This window comes from Linepithema humile, chromosome 6, assembly GCF_040581485.1.
Source record: "Linepithema humile isolate Giens D197 chromosome 6, Lhum_UNIL_v1.0, whole genome shotgun sequence".
NCBI lineage: Eukaryota > Metazoa > Arthropoda > Insecta > Hymenoptera > Formicidae > Linepithema > Linepithema humile.
In genome coordinates, this window is record NC_090133.1 from 21,804,059 (window position 1) to 21,822,444 (window position 18,386).

Consider the following 18,386-nt stretch of genomic DNA (forward strand, 5'->3'; position numbering starts at 1 on the left):
CATTTAATGCTAATTTTTAACTAACGATAATAACAATTAACAATTATAAAGGAATTAATATCATGTCACTGATATACATTTTTATTTTACAACAAAAATGATTCGTTATACATTATATGATACAAAAATGCGATCGACGTAATTACCTATCTATCCGTTCTTCGAGATCGCAGAATTGTATGAGCGATTGATCAACATTTTTAAAACGGCGATTCTTCAAAAAGAAATCACGTGGAAGACCATCTGACAATGAGTTGGAAGAACAAAATACAATGTGACTAATAATTATTTACATTAGAAGCCTTATTTTAGTATCTTCAAAGCATAAAACATATGCCAACAAATCTTAAGATATATATATATTTTATTGTTTTATCTCAAGATATAAGAGCATTATTGAAAAAGGTTAAATAATGAAAAAAGGAGAAGAATCGTGATATGCGAATCTGGAACACTTAACAATTGGCGCAAATGAGTAGGCAAGTTTTAAAGCCATATTCTTTCGACATATTATTTTATCTATTCATGCTTCTTCCAAAACATAACTAAAATTAATTTTTTTGTATATTTAGATTAAGATTATTTAAATTTGGACGTTAATTTTCGAGCTATGCAAAAAATAAATTTGTAAAAACATATATCGGAGTAAACATGGCCAATTGTAGTGTCGCAAACGATTAGTTTGATCATTAAATATAAATAAACTTATATTACATTAAATATTAATTTGCAGTGCTAAAAAACATTTCATAGAAATAGCATGAAATAATTAATAATATTTTTTATAAAAAAGAAAATAATAATAAAAAAGAAAAATTAATTAAAAGTTTGGCAGCACAGAAAGACGAATACATACATTTTGAATGAGAGAAAAGAAGTCAAATTACAAAACAGAATATAAATGCTTAATTGGCTATTATTACAAGACAAAAAACTAATTATTTCTGAATATCTAAATCTTGTTATAGTAATGTAATGTAATTAAATGTTGTATTATGATTTCATTCACACACAAAGCAACTGTAATCGAGAGAAATTAATAAATTGTCGTAAAAAAGAAAATACTTTAAAATTATTCTTCTTTTTCAGCTATATTTAATTAATTGACAATTTTCAAATTCAAGATTTGTAATCATTATCATATTCATCATTAATAACACGTGTCTATATTACTCTATACGAAATGGCGATTAATCGTGCACATCTTGTTTCTAATGATGTCTACAATTGTTTGACATACAAATTTAATTATTGACTTGATCCGAACACATTTGACGCGTAACCTCGAAATTCATTATTTAAAAATGCTTTGATCGCATATAATACATCTATACGCATTATTGTACTATTATGTACAAATAGCTATGATAATAACATCTGGTGCAGATATTTCCAGCAGAATTCTTACTTTTTTCATTCATCAAATTTTCTCAATCAAAAGATTTAACAATTTAGAAAATTTTGATTTCTGAAAAAATAAACTTTCTTAGCAATGCTGAATGTATTATAAAATTTATAGTTTATCAATAGTTGAAAACTATACACATTTCGTTTTGCTGAAACGCCAGTTTTCATATACCTTTCACAGAGTTTTCTTACCAACAACATAACAATTATGGAATATGTAAGTGGAGGTATAATGGAAAAGAAAGATAGAATAAGAGAATAAATGTATTGTACAATTTTATAATAAAATAAATTTTTAAAATGTACACTATTTTTTCTGAAAGCATCTCCACTAGATTCCATTATTGTATTGCATCGTATAACATTATGTAACTACAGCTTGATATCGTTGAATCATTCATTCTAAAAGTAGTGTATTTGATTATTTTATTAAATAATTTTATCCCGCAATTCCTATATTAATATTAACTATTAATTCTACATCTCGAGCAACGCTCACACGTGCAATTTTTAGCATTTCCCGTCGATGCAGAGATCGCTTTTGAAAACGCTTTCGAAAATTGCACAAAGAGCGTAAAGTAAAAACATTGCAAAAAAAAAAAACGTGAAATGTTACGTTTCTATTTTATTATACAACATAACTAAATGTTATAATTACACATATTCACACATAAAACAAAGTTGTGATAAAAGAAGTTTTTTATATAAAATTTTTTATATAAAAGAATATACTTTAAAATTATTGAAATTGAACTGAATTTAAAATTGAACTAATATTCAAAACACGCTCCTGTACATTTTTCTAAATTCTCGATTAGCACCAGTAGGTAATCGGTACGTCATTTATACGGCACAATATATATATTTGCATCAAGCAACTATCGTAACATTGTATATCAAGGGCACATAGTATTTAGCGGTACCATTCTAGTTGGCACCGTGATTGATTCGAGTAATTAGTTGCAAGATATCTTGTTTATAATGTAAACTTTATATTAAAGTATTAGCTATCAATGTTCGATACAAAAGTATTAACTCGCCTAAGTGATTCGCTTGTTTTTTTCGTGCTATCCGCATTGTAATTAAATGTGCAATTAAACATGCGATTAAACGTGCATTATCGTTTCAATTAAACCTGCACAATGTTATAATCGATACTACTGTTAATTACATATTGTAAAATTACAAACCGATCATCTGTTAAAAGTAAAAATTATGCCAGCCGTAATGCTTCATGTGAGTATATTTTTGACGTACTCTCTGAAAAGCTTTCTTAAGCTCCATGCAATATTCAACTCTCCATTGCTGCGTAAAAGCAATATATGTTGTCTCTCTTAAATTGCATATTTCGAACGATAGAAGTAATAACGAAAATTCGATCTTCACGTAATGAAAAACATTTTATGATCTTTATTAAATAACTAAAATTCGCAGGATTATCTGCAACAATAAAAACGAATTCCTTTGTGCATTGAAAAACACAATAATGATAATTATTAGCAAAAATATATAATATATCAATATTTTGATCAAAAATCTTTGCATTTTTAAGAGTTAAAATATGATAAATAAAAAATCAACTATTCAGTAACGGGAGTGAACACATCTATTTACGTATTTTTTGTTACATTGGAAGAGATCTTAATTGAGCGGATCTATAATTGACTATACCAATATATCATCTACTTTGAGCAAGTGCTATATTAAAATTCAAATTTGCATATTTCGAAAACTGGTGCAAAATGTTATATTGTAATATTTTGAACTCTCAAAGTTCATAAACAATATAAATAAACAAATAATAATGAAGTTTTCATTATATTTATCTATTTAAATTACATATAAAGAAGAAGTTGCATATAATAGATATTCTACACGCTACTTAAGCATAGACTCTCCATAACTAACATATTATTAGCTATTCCATACAATTTCACTATCGTACAAAACGATACGCAATGAATGAATGAATTTTGTTTTTATCAAAGGCTTGAAGATTCAATCGCTGTATAGTCAGATGTGCTTAGTCCGTGAAAATGCCTGGTCCTCTTTCCGTTTCCATTTTACCATTTTGCGCATATCGAACGTTCAGTATCAATCGTTTCGCGGTCTGACATATTGGCGAGATGAACGGAGTATAGGCCGTGGAAGGGCGATTCAAATGGAAGTGCAATGGTAGTGGTCGTACCGCATTTCCTTGCGATCGTGTCGTCGTTCCCGGTTAGTCGCTTTTCCCTTTTCCGTTCAATATGTTGCCGTTACTCACTTTCTCCGCGACGCCGTTCACTCTGGTCGAGTTCTGGACCGACAGCTTCGCATCATCGTTTTTGTTCGAGGAATAAGCGTTATTGTAAAAGTCCGAGAACAAGAAGTAGAAGAATATTGCATTCGGCAGAACAAAAAAGATCGACCATCTCGGGTATCCGCAGTCGTAGAACAATAATTGGAAGTTGTGTAGAAAGGCCAGGCAGAATTGACTCTATTAATCAGACAAAAATATATACGTTACAATCACAATTCATTTTATAAATACACTATAAATCAATAATGTTATATCTAATATAAAAATACATAACGAATCGACGAGATCGATTCGAAGTGGAATCGATTATTATGATATAAAGTAGAACATTAGTAAACACTAAAATTTAATAAAATATTATATTTTCATTAATTTAACCAAACATTGGTGCAAATTTATAGTAAAATTTACAGCTTTGGAAGAAAGAGCTTCACCGATGCTAGATATTAAATGCGTTTATTTGCTTTGTGTACCATTTGTAGAGTGGTGATGTACTTCTTCCACCAAAGGTATCGTTTATGTTGATGATGAGGTAGCAGCGCCGCCAGTAGATAATACGTGTACATGATGATGTGTACAAAACTGTTAATGATTCCTACAAACAAATACACACAATGACACATATGATCGTATGTCTAACACTATCACCGAAAAAAAATCAGATTATTATCGGATAACGTACCTATAAAAATACCGTGGCCTCCAGGATAATATTTTGTAGCGCCCCACGATATCATTGGCATCACGGTGTGATGGTACATATGAAGAAATGAAATTTGCTTTTCCTTCTTACGCAATACGAAGAACACCGTGTCAAGGAGCTCTGTGAGTTTCGCCAGAAAATACATGTAAACGCCTCTTGCGACCTATAATGAATATCGTACAAGAGGCGAATGAGGATACAATTGGCCTCCAAAAAATTCACATCTCTATTTATCGCGCTAAATTGCACTCGCGAAAAACTTAGTTGCGATATTATCGCATTCGCACTGTCTCGTATATTTTTATCACACTTGAATTTTATCGCACGCAAATGACGAGATACATGACAGAGATAAGTAAGCCTCAAAATTGTAAATGAAAAAAAAACAAAGTATCGGAAATAATATATTAGAAAATCATAAAAAAATTTATTAATGCGTTCAGAATGCGGCGTTTACGTACTCTCATAGCAAGCGGTGAGTACGAGAAATCAACCGGCTCGCATCTCCAGTTGTACTTGTGGAACCACACGCCTTCCACACCTTCCCAAAAGAGCCACGTGCTGAGAAGAACTTGCAGAAAGTTGTAAAGGACTAGAACATTATTTAATTTGTATGGCTTTCGATGTTCCATGTATCGCGGACCCCATGACAGAACGAAGAAAAGATAGCCGATTATAATACTGGCACCAGGTATAGGCGACGCTATGAGAAACCAATCTCTAGTCCGAGGATCTGAAAAGAATTTGTATACAATAAAGCAGCGGTTACAAATAAAGTAGCAAACTCGAAAGAATAAAATTATTAGATTTGCATTTTGCATTCTGCGACTTTGTCAACGCAACTTTTTTCTTTAAATAAATCTTTTGTATTATCCTTTTTTCGGATATATTTAATTTTATATAATTACCAGATAAATCGTGGAATATGTAATGCCAGAATCGCACCGCGGAGTTATTATAGATGTTCGACATCCTGTCGATCTGAGCTTCTGTGATGTTCATCGAGTCAACTGAAAACGATTAACTTTTTGTTACTTGCTGCTCTCCTCAGTTTTTTATCATAAATATTAATAATATATTATTATAAATATTGATTTTTCGTCGCAAGCTGATATCATTGAAACTATAATAACTATAATTACGGATCGTAATAAACACTTAAATATTCTCTTGCACGTTGCACGTTCTCTTGCAGAAAGATACAAACATGATAAAAATTTTTAAAAATATTTAAGTGTTATAATTCAAATATAAATAATTTAATTACATGTATGAATTGAGAGTGTTTTACTCGATTTCGTAATAAATATATGTATATTTTTTATTTTTATTAAATTTGTATTCTATTTTTGAAACAACCTTCATAAAAGACACATTAATGTAATTTATACGACAATAATTCTTGTTCTAAAGTTCATGCTTTTGTTTCCAGGATAAACATGATAAAAAGAAGCCTACGTATATACGAGGAAAATTTGTCATGTCGTATATAGAAAACTATCAAGTTTTATTATAAACGTCACGCAGCAATGGCGCTTTTATTCGCAAATAAAAGACCGAAGAGATTCGCGATCCATCATAAAAAAGATTTCTTACTTTTATATCGTCATTAAACTCGCGAGGCCCTAATTGGGTAGCGCAGCATTCTCTTGCACAAGATGCATGATTTACCGATTGCTGAAATCTGCATTCTTTCGATAAATCTGCGTACAAACCGGTCCGAATGTCTAGAATGATTCGATGTGGTTGCAATGACAAGAAAAAAAAAACAGCAAGACCCGCTTATTTTCACAGCTTCTAATGATAAGTTCCATCGCTACTTACTCAATGGCAATGTTACATATGTTGGTAAAGCACACGCGATTGTGAACGTTTGGTATGATAGACACCTGTTAAGCCTTTTTTCTTGTTTTTTTTTTTTTTGTTTTTTGTAATATCAAGAGCATAGTATAGAACAACAAATTGATTCAGCGGTAAATTGATACATTCCAGCGAGCCGATGACGGTTTCTTGGGTGGTTTTCAGTCCGATTTTATATTCAGTATTTCTTTTTGTCTTAAGCATGGTTTTAAATTTTGCGATTTTTTAATTCAAACTTCAACTTTTTAATTCAAAATCGCGAATTTAAGACAAACATTTATTTATTTTGCAATTATAAATCTATGTAGCATTTTTAAAAATAAGAGACAATTTTAAATATAATATCGGACCATAAAAATTGACACAAATTGACTTCTACAATCTTTTTACTTTCTAAAAAAAACACCTGTTGACTATTTTGCGCGTTTTGGTATCTTGGAATAATTTTTACAAGCAACTTCTGGGCATTTAAACTTTCGAGAGAAGCACTAAATGTTCTAAAAAAATTTATGATATCTTAAACTTTTTGGCAGAAGAAACCCAATAGATCTCTTAAAAAACAAAAGCACAAAATTTAACTTCTTTACTGACTTATTTAGCGTACATTAATATTTATGTATTTTGCACTACGATAACTTTATCCTTCAGAATTGAAACAAACAACTCCATAAGTCATTTGTATAAACGTACTTCTATGAAATCGTTATTACAGTGTAACAATTTAATAATACCGTTTCCTCACGATTCAATCTAATTTCCGTTACTGCCGACATACTTTCACACTTGTCCGACGCGCATCCGGCTCCTTTTGATTATTAGTGCCATTATCCGTCTCAGAAACAGCACAACCGCAACTGCTGCAAGCACGTTTCGACTTTCGACAACACTAGGGAACTTGAGTAGCAATGTTTGCCAGCGCGAACGGCGAATGATCGACTGCACGCTGGACTTTTCATTGAAGAGTGAGAGTAGAGACCGAAAAAGAGAAAATCCCGTCGTGATTGCTCGGTAGTAGCGGTATGATTCCACCACGCACGATTCCTCGTTGAAAAAAATGTCTGGGTACGAGGAAATCTCGGACGAATAAAGACGAATGGAGAGACTTCGTCTCAAATTTCCTTTTCGTTGGACTTGTTACTTTTTTCACGATCCAATCGTGAAATATGTCCTGTAAAGTGTAAAATCACCGACAGAAAACGGCTGATTTAGAATAAACAAGTAAAAAGTACCAAATAAATTGTTTCACTGATTGCGTAGTTTCCAAAAAAAATTAATTGTATATTCTGTTTTTCCACCTGTCTTCGAATTTGCATATTTAAAAATTCTAAATTAAAATCCTAAAGTCTTATAATTTATTGTTTTCCTCAAATGCATTACAGATAAAAAAGAAAAGATATTTGTTTACTAGATATAGATAACTTTTTACAATTTTTTTATTTAAAAATTTTTTAAGCATTAAAATAATTAAATGTTCATAAATAACGAAGGAATATATTTTCCGTATCTTTCCGTTCAAGGGTGGATTATGTTGAATCATGAATATGAACTAATCGCAGTGACAGATGTGACGTGTGTTTCAGCATCAATCCGTGCTCATCGCATCCTCAATCTTGAGTACCGAGTGTTTTCTTCATCATTGCATCGTGTTTTGCAATGATTTTCTACTTATATTGTACTTGTTTATTAGCAGCGCAATTTTCATATGACCTTGTAAATCGCGTACCTTTACCTCTTGCGTCAAGCGTGGTAGGTTAACTACCGTATCGAAGATAGATCTCTTTACATACCGTTTATTACGAAAATTTAATGTACAATCGGCAATAAATAATTTTTGAAAGATAATTCGTGTCGTGATTCGTTTGATTCTATAATTGAAATATCGTTATTTTCAACTAAATCGAAATGATTATTTTGACTCATCGTAATGCTACGTTTTCGCGATAATGTGATTTTTTTCGTGATTGTGCCAGACATTATTGTTCAAGAATGGACGAATCATCGCTTACAAAAATTGTAAAATCACGCGAGCTTTCGCAAAGACGAATATTACGTCAATTGTATAATGGTTCTCGGGAAATCGGGGCCAATGCAACATCGTTAAAGTTACATAACGTTTTTCATTTTAGGACGTAGATAACCGGTTTCAATGCTATCGTCGGAGTATGTCCATCTAACATTCTCTAATGTCCAATAAAACTTATCTTTACTAACTCGGCAGTTTAAACTTCTTTTTATATATTTGTTTAATCCAATTTAATTTTTTTATCTCATACTTTACAATATTAATTACGAATTATGCATAAGTCTCGACTTTGTTGCAAGACTAAGTCTCTCGACTTAGTTGCAAAATTATTAAATAATGTTCTAAGATTACATCGAGTAAATAATAAGTACAAAAACTAAAATCTGATAACCAGTATATCCAGTATAACCAGTATATCATAATTATATAAAATATTTTCGTCGCAATTCAAATTATGGAAAAAAAAATATTGCCTATACATAAAAGTTATCTTACATATTGTATTACGCTGTTTTTTTGCAGTATTGCGTTATAAATCTACGCGTAACATACATGTACTAACTAAATTAGACACACGCAGTTTCGCTTTTGTCACGTTTCACTGACCGTTACACGCCAAATTCTCTTCACATCATATTCCTTTCTAGAGTTTGGTTTTTAATTTAATCTAATTTTCGAAAAAAAGATTAAATAAATTATCAAACATATAACGGTAAACAAGCAATAAGAACTTTTAGATTTAATGCAATGCAATTTAAAAAAATGTCAAACTTTGAAAATCAGGAGCAAAAAAGTCAAGACAAAATGAATACATGCAAAATATATATTATATAAAAAATATAAAACACAAACTCTTCTGCCTCTATTAGGTCTTCTTCATAACAATTAGAAATTGTACGTAAAATTGAAAAATATGTTACGTTTCACACGCATTTTGTAACATAATTATTAGCATATTGAAAACCATAACACATTAATAATTTCAAATGATAGTAAAAATTAAGCCGCGCGCAATGTTGAAAGATCGCAAATAATCTTGAGAATTACAATTCCGCGAATATTAACAAATTGTTGAATGAGTAGTACCAAGACGGTATTGAACAGAGTAGTTATATAGAAAATAAAGAAGACAGCCAATCGTTTTGAAATAAAATTTAAATCGGAATTGTAATCGCGTGAGATTTGAAATTTAATAAATGATAGTTATATACATATGTACATGGTAAAATCAGGTTCGTAGTATCCTTACATGTTAATTATCAATGGAAGAGTGAAAGATTTTCAAAAACTATCTTGAGAAGCAAAGATATCGATAATAATGAGCGATGTGGAAGATTGAAAAGGGAGAACTTAAATATTAGGAGTGCGACTAGGAGGAGAGGAGAAAGAAAATTCGTTGGTACTTTGCCGCGGCGATTTATCCTTTTAACGTCAATTGCAACACATTCATTCGCCATCTCCTTTTCGAGCATTCGTGTACGCGTGCTCAGCCGTCGCGTGCATCGCACGCGCGATTCTATCGCCTAGCAAGGGTCCGTAATGGTCTGACTACAGTTTCACCTACTATTGCGATACGTGTTTCCTTCGCTGTTTCACTTTTCCCGCTAATACTCGATTCAATTTGTCCTTGTCTCTCTTTCTCTTTTCTCTCGCTGCACCTCTTTACTTTATCTTTATATTATATTTAGACATAGCATTTGTCAGTTTTCACTTTGTTGCCAATTCTTTATGTATGATTTGAATACTGGAATATTACACGCGTGGTAATATCTCATTATATTATCACATATTACGTCTGTGCAATGACAAGCAAATTTGAATTGAAACGTTATGTTATGTTACGCTTCAATAATATTTGCGTTATTTATGCAAATAATCGTATTTTTTAATCAATCAACAAAGAGTAATTAATTCTTTTTAAAGAAATAAATAAATCTAAAATTATAATTGCAATCAAAAGTAATATATTTTCAGTCGTGTTTTTTAAATAAATTTGTTACATTAGAAGTAAATTTTAGTAATTTTTCTAAAACAAAAAAGAAAGAATGATAAAAGATCGTAAGATTTGTTCTATTCCTTTTCCGTTGTGCTCTTTCTGCAATGCTTAATTCGATATACATCTAACAGAAGCTTATTAGCGGTGATTTCCCGTAACAAGCACGTACTGCGAATTATGCTGTAAAGTTTGTGATTAAATCTACATGAATGTTTCATCTTATACTTATACAAACTTTCTTTATTCAAATAATATGAACTTTGTAATGTAAATACTTTATATACAAGGTGACTCAAGCTTATCGTCGTAACACTCATTAATGACAGATTCCTGAGATTCTTTGAAGACGAAAATCTTAATACTAAATTGTTGAGATTGCAATAGTTTTAAAAGTTGATCAACCAAGTTGACAAAAAGTCGCATGCTGTCATATTGAAGATGCCTGAATTCGTCTACGACGCTTTATGTGAAAGCTTTGATAGTTCGATACACATCGCGTTCTAACGTTAATATATTCCTAAAATAATGCATAAATTATATCAATATCAATAATTAAAGTGATATCTGAGGGCATCTTCAATATACAATGTCTCTGAGTGCATGACTTTTTGACAACTTGATTGGTCAATTTTAAACGCTTTCCATTTGAAAACTGTTGCTGCCTCGAAACTTTGATATTAAGATTTTCATTTCCAAATAATTTCAGAAATCTACTATTAATGAGTGTTACGGTAGGTCTAAAACACTTTAAATATTATTATAAAATAATAATTTAATTGTTAAAATAATAATACATCTGATATGAAACTCAATTATAAATGCATATATTTAATATTAATATTGGAAAGTTACAATAAATTATTTTCTTCCTTAAAATTTTATACTTTTAATACTTTGTAGACTGACAAACAAATTTTTCTCAAAAAATTTACAAATGCCAAAAACTTAAATGCCAAAAACATTTTACCTACAAAAAACGTGTGTTTTAAAATTTTGCTACGATTTTTTATTTGATCGAGTTAAGCGACTTAAAAATCAACCTTTTCCTTCACAGCAAAAGAAGAGCAGCGGGGCTGAATGTTTGAGTGCACAGTAACTTTCGTGTGTACATAACACATTAATGTATTCGTGCGTACTAATAGCGCATCACGCATTGGTCACACATTGTGTGCATTAAAGTCATGGTGTTCTCTGGCATTTGCTGCTCTTTTGCTGTGAAGAAAAAGGTTGCTTTCTCAAAGTCACGTAACTCGATCAAAAATAATCGTAGGAAAATTTCAAAAATCGCATTTTACGCATAAAATGTTGTAATTTTTGATACTTGTCTCATAAGTTTTTCAAAAAAAATTTTTTTATCGAATTGCAGTGTTGAAAGTACAAAGTGGTAGTTAACGAGCAATGTCGAAAAACGGATGTAATTCCAATTCTAATTGTAAAATACATGTAAATAATACAACTAAACAAATTTCGATAAGCATCCCATGAGAAACATCGCTCTCAGATACTTCTCTAGTTCAATAAAAATATTTTCAAGAAAAATTTAGCAAAAATATATTGCTAAAGTTTATAGATTATATAATCTGTCATCTCGTAGATGATACATTGAAAATAACTGTCATTACTACATAATACAGAATATCATAGATCACGCGTAAATGCCCAACGCCGATGTTTACATTACATCAATAATGTGCGAGAAAAAGATAAAATCGTATACAAGCTGCAATATCATTGAGCAATTATGCACTTAAGCGGTTTTTTTTTGTCGGCGGATCGCATTTCCTACTTTCATGGTCAATAGTACAAGCACAGCTAGTTGTCTTATACTAGATACATATACAGAGTGGTCCTGTATAATTTCAAACATCTCGTAAAATATTTTATTTTTCGAGCATCTTACTCTAACACTTTTATACACAGATTATTCTATTTATGCAAAAAGAAACATATAATTTCATTTTTCTTTAAAGTGCAGTTGCACTTACGAAAAAACGAGTGGATAGAAAAATGTTTCATGTTGTGCTATTTAACTTTTGCCTCTTGATCTGTTTTCTCTATTTTCAACAGAACAAATGCTAGAACCCGGCCCAGTTCTTCGTGGACCACCTTGTATAATAAATACTCATCATTATTAGCACTTTTGCGACCATTATATATTCGGCTCAACACTTGAAAGCCGTTATATTAAGCTATTATATTAAAATGATGTAATCTGATCCAACATTTCATATTACACGACCCAATACAATGATGCAAAAAACAGAAAACGTAAAATTACGGCTCCTGACTTATACCGAAATATAAACGTAAAAATACATCTGCGAAAGTGTTAAACTGCTTAGCAATTTGCAATAAAATAGTTGTCCATGATGCAATTTTGTACTACATCTACATTTAGTGTTGACACTTTATAATTATATAAAAAGTAATATAAGTAATGGCAACAATATAATATAATTAACATCACACTTTAAACCGAATAATTTTGAAGAGAAAAATTAGAACTGTCTTATGCTTGAGAAAAAATTGTAAATCAATGAAACAAAGGTGTAATTACAAAAAACAGAAATTGATTAATTCTTAATTATTTTAGAAACTAGAATACTTATCTTGATCGTAAAAACTGCAAAGTCATCTGTTAGACCTACGCTGAGTTCTTATAGTCTTCTTTTTCTGTTAATTCGGAGTAATTTCATTTTATTTCACTGCTAAAATTTCACTGCTAAACTGAGTCAGCATTAATTTATATAACACAAGTATTTCTTATATTCTTTCAACGAATTAATTCATCAAGCTGTATCGAACATTTTGCTGACAAATAATTACGCAAAATAATAACAGAGAAAATATCAACGTTAGACATAAAGTGATGAAGCATAAAGTGATGAAAAAAAATATCAGACGAAGAAATGAAATTTCAATTTCATCGCCTTTCTCGTCCTCGAGGTACAAAATATATGCTAGGACTCGCATATGTGTGTTACTAGGAGTTTATCGGCTCTTCTTCCTGTCCAACGCGTTTCTATGCCACATCTATCCGGAGGGCTTGAATACCGGTTCGCCAAGTAAGTCATGAACCTCTCGCTCGCAAAGTGCATTTGCTCTGTCTATCCAGAGTTTATTGACCAGCAGTGTGTACTCATACATAGCCACGGATGCGTTCTGCGCTTGAAGGAATTCGCTTAGCTGCAGTGAGAAACCGCACAATATTCATTTTCTTGTAATGATTAATAATCTGCACGTCAGTCTTGTTAACTATCACTGTTAGTTATATAGATCTTTTCGAGAGAGAAAAGCGGAAAGAACTCGTGTGGCTTTTGCGCTTTGTACTATCATAATAATCAGTTACTAAGTAACGCATGAATGACTCACGGTCAGCAAGTCAACGAGAGCAAAAGAAAAATGTACTATTGACCAAGCACCCGCATGCTTACAAGTTAATTCAGATATACGCTAAAGATGATATACATTATTTACTTATGTGCACTGAAGCATCTAGATATATAATTAATGTCTATTTCTTGGACATGTCTATTTTAGTTGCGTGATTAATTAGTATAAGATGTGATTACATTAAATAATACTAAAGAGACAAAATAACAAGTGATGAAAATTAAAATAAATTTGATAATAAAACTTATGTTTGTCCAAATGATTTGAATAACAGTCTAAGAAATTTACAACTTTGCAAGTTCTCTACTTATTCCCAAAATATTCTTTTAAAATTTAATGGAAATTTATTTATCTCATAAGGCCTCGCAAAATCGACCGAGGTTGTCACTGCTGTTAAATAAATTTCAAATAAGACTGAATAAAACGGCGAATGTATGTGAATGTACTTTGTCGTGCAACCAATTTCTCCATCAGTTTTTTCCTCTGCCAGGAACTATTACTTGGCATTGCTTGCATCCGTTGAAACGTGCAAATTATGATAACTGTCAGATTCCATTCCAAATGATCAACCGATCACTCACAATGATGGAAAATTGGTTAACCTCATTTAATTGAAATATTTAGAAGAACAAAGTTTTAGCTTTATTCTTGGAAATTATATACCATCGAGATTAGATCGCATTATTTTCATGTTGTGTTATTGTGGTTACTGCGTCAAATCTGTTCCTCGACTTGCGATCTCTCGCCATTTCATTATTTGTAATAATCAACATTAGCAGTTTTTTTTAACGATACTACCGCGCCATTTGCTATATTTTTCCTTTGTGATGAGAAACGTGTGAACTATTGCTAGCATTTCTACTAACTGTCCCCGCGATCGAAAGATCGCCACTCTATAATTTGGCAATCGCGTTGTCACGAAAACAAAATTGACGTACCGATCATTTCTTTTGCGCGCGCGACAACGGTAATTATCTGAAACGGTGTATTTCCTTAATTGTAATATTGAAGTTTCCGGTCATTTTTAATAAATGTTTCTTTAGCATCCACTTTTCCGTTCGTTAATGTCCAATTACAGCGCAAAAATAAATGCGGCTTCCTCTAAGTGTCTCATAAATCTCGCGAATGATATTGCGCGATAAGAAATATGATCGGTAATAAATCACGTGAAAGTTTTTTGATTCCAGAGGAATTGTCGCAACGTATGCAGCGTATTTGCAAAATTGATGACGGTCGACTATATGCAATACTGCAACGTACATTTCAATTTCATAAAGTGTACAAGGACGATGACATCGTGCGTTCTATTGAAAGACATTAATATGTAAAAGATAATTAATAAAACATTAAAATTGAGCGGCACAATAGACACTATCGAAAGAGCTTGCGCAACATAAACAGTTAAGTATGTGGAAAATCTTGGAAAGATTTCTACTGAGAAATCTGTAAGACTATCGTAATCTAAGAGCTTATAATAGGCTTTGTAATGAAAAGAATAAATGTATTAATCTATTAACCGGCGCAGACGAATTAACTCCACGCACAAATTAATTCCTCGCATAAAATTTAAAAATTACACATTCGTACATTGCTTTGTTCACTAGGAACAAAGAAAATTAAAAGTTAGAAATAAATTAAATCATTTGCACTTTCTATGGGTAAAACGAGTTAATTCGTCTTTATTTTATCTATACGCGTAGGAATCATTTTTGATCAAGAAAGTATGCAGAATAATTTAATTACAAGGTTAGAATAATTTAATTACAAGGTTAGAACCGGTGTTATATAGAGCAGTCAAAATTTACATAAATTTTATATTGAATTTTCATAAATAAAAATAATTATTTTACATGACTAATTGCAATATTCAAAAAACGTGCAACAACTTACTGCATACCTTAAAAGTAATGTGATACCGAAAAAAAGGAAATATTTGCATAAACAAATAATAAATGTTCTTTCAAAAATTAATCAATGCGACGACCTCGAGTTAAACATCATGCCCTCATTGCAACATCAGTGAATTTTTTTGTTGCGTAATAACAGGTTTTTATCATAAATTCACGATCTTTAATTTTAACGATTATCGCAATCCAATTACAAAATGACTGAAATAAGCTGCTTGAAACATTGTTGCACGTTACATATCATCATTAGATAAAGATCATCATCAAACAAAAAAAAAAAAAAAAAAACATATCAGAAAAAAAACAATAATTAACAATTTAAATATTTAAAACAATTTAAATATTAGTAATAAAAATATCGCTTATTTAATACAAATAATTATGCGGCTCTTGATCGTGCAGTATCAACCTTGCAACCGCGAATATATTCAGGATCACTTATGTTGTCTTACCAGTCAAGTCGAGCAACGTAACAACATGTCATTGGTTTCCTGCTACGCTTTCTTCCCGTCGGAGCATTTCACCGTCGATATATGTACCACTATACGAAAGTTCACGTGCAATAGAGCAAACTAGTGTTCACGATATTCATAATACATGCGATCGCGTGCGTAGCAATGTCCGCGCGTGTACGCGTCCGCCGTGTGCGTGCTGTGTGCATTTTAATTCTGTGATTGACAATGACATGAACTTTTCGTATAGATAAATGATAATTTATGTTTGTCGCGTTACGTAATATCGCTGCACATTGTCTGCGGAGAATTGCTAATCTGTGTAAATCCCGATTTAACAATTGGAGATTTTAAATTTCGATCACTGAAATAATTTATGAGGTGGTAAATAGCCATTGAAATAAAAAAGTGCGCTTTTTACATCAAGAATAAATAGATTGTAATTTATGTAAATTTCTGTATTGTATAAAAAAGTAAATAAAAATTGTTTTATTTAATACCTTAAATATTGGCTCATACTAAAACACTTAGGTAATTAGTAAAAAAACTTATTCACCAGCAAGCACTTTCACTGTTATCAGTAGCTGTAAAATATCGTTGATGAAAATATTGTCCTTTGAAAATATTGTTACTTTTACCAAGTCCTACAATTTTATTTAATTGTTATAATACATAATGATTCATTTACTGAACAGATTTTTTAACATTTTTGCCGTGTTTTCTAGTGTTAAACAATCCAAGTGATCTAGTGTTAAATAAAGCGCGAAAAAAATTTACTCTCTCAAATTCACACAATCGTATAAGTAAAAAGCAAATTGATTTTTGATTTCAAAAGAATAGAAATGTTTGCCATTTATCCGTTTGCAGCCACGAGAGCGTCTTATTACTTCGGCGCGCAAATATTCTTCGCTCGATGAAAGTAAAAGCCGTACAGCCACCCAACTCGTACCCAACTCTCTACGTTCCATGCAGTGTAATAATTAGTATCAATACAAGCAAGCGTAAAATGTGAAAATACAGCCAAATTGAAGCATTAAATTCTTTCTAATGAAATCTGTTTCAACCATGAAGTTCGTAACGGTAGAACGAATAATAACAAAAGCAACTTCTTTTCTATCTTATTTTATGTTAATTATTCAACAAAGACAAATTATATTACGCGGTAATTAAAAGAATAATTGATAGAATTTTATAGGCTTTTAATATATAAAATTATTTTATCTCTCTTGATTTTTTTTTCAAGTTTTCAGGAAATTAGAAATCAGTAAGAGAAACCTTAAACATTCGTTAGTTGCAAAAATAAGACTGCAACGTAAGATATAATTTACTAAATCGAATAAAACGAAAGCCCACTCGCTAGCAGAAACAAGTTGTAATTTTGCAAAAAAACAGCATCGTTATATACCATCACATGAATGATCCATGCATATTACTTCCATAAGTTATGCTTGCGTCTAATCGCGCTTTCGACGAGCACGTAATCCGTGCAATAAATCAGCAACAAGTTTCAAAATCGATGAAAGAACCGATGGAATTCGAGAAAAAGTTTAGCAACTCTGTGTGTCCACAGCCTTATTCTTCTCTTTCCAACTTTTCTTGTCACTATTAGAAAAGATAGTTCACGAGAATGTGGTCGGAGTTGCGCACTGGCGTAATGCGAGACATTTTGTGCCTTTTTTGATACTTTCACTACCGACTGCACTGGAAAGAAGTATGCTTACTCCGTCGTGCAAAATTTTTTTAAACAAATATGATACTATTTCAATCAGATTTAGCAAGGTTAAAATGGAAATTAAAAAATTGATAGCAAACGCGCAAGAAAATAACATGTAAAATTGCGAAATAAATTTTACAAGAAATTTCCTGTTATTTCAACAGCATTGCTTTCTTCAATTTTAATTAATTTTTACTTTGCTCATATTCTTATTTAATTCCGAGATATTAAGTACCACTTTTTTAATTCAGAAATTACTTTCATAAAACAATTATACTTTTTATTATCTTAAAAAAATGTCAAGTCTTGCGAAACGAACATTTTTCATATCAGCGAGAAACGTTTTACGAAACATACAAATATTGCATGTGCGAAACTTCTCTTGCGAATGTCAATGCCTACATCCTTGCGCATCGTGATCGTAGCGCGCACAAGTATAAAAGAAGTGAAATCATCGTTATAATCGCGAAGCTCGTTAAATGTGTACCAAACAAAATCGGGAGAACTATTTTCATTTCCCTTCTTAATAGTTCGCAAATAATACGCTCGTGAAATTGCATTCCACAGACAAATCAAGAATCACTCGTTTCGACACGAGAAAAGGAAGGAATAAAACTTGATACTTTCCT

The 18,386-nt window shown here is 31.3% G+C and overlaps 1 protein-coding gene across 3 annotated transcripts in view; it reads right to left on the reverse strand.

Moving 5' to 3' along the window:
- Positions 1-65: 65 nt before the first annotated feature.
- The window catches only part of sit (stuck in traffic), a 64,109-nt gene continuing 45,788 nt past the window's right edge, over positions 66-18,386 (reverse strand). For all 3 annotated transcript variants that reach the window (XM_012366280.2, XM_012366282.2, XM_012366281.2), the window contains exons 2-6: positions 5,321-5,422; positions 4,874-5,145; positions 4,392-4,575; positions 4,183-4,304; positions 66-3,886 (exon numbers count right to left, since the gene is read on the reverse strand). In XM_012366280.2, the coding sequence (XP_012221703.2) occupies positions 3,629-3,886; positions 4,183-4,304; positions 4,392-4,575; positions 4,874-5,145; positions 5,321-5,422 (938 nt within the window). In that variant the 3' untranslated portion in view covers positions 66-3,628. The remainder of the gene's footprint in view (positions 3,887-4,182; positions 4,305-4,391; positions 4,576-4,873; positions 5,146-5,320; positions 5,423-18,386) is intronic.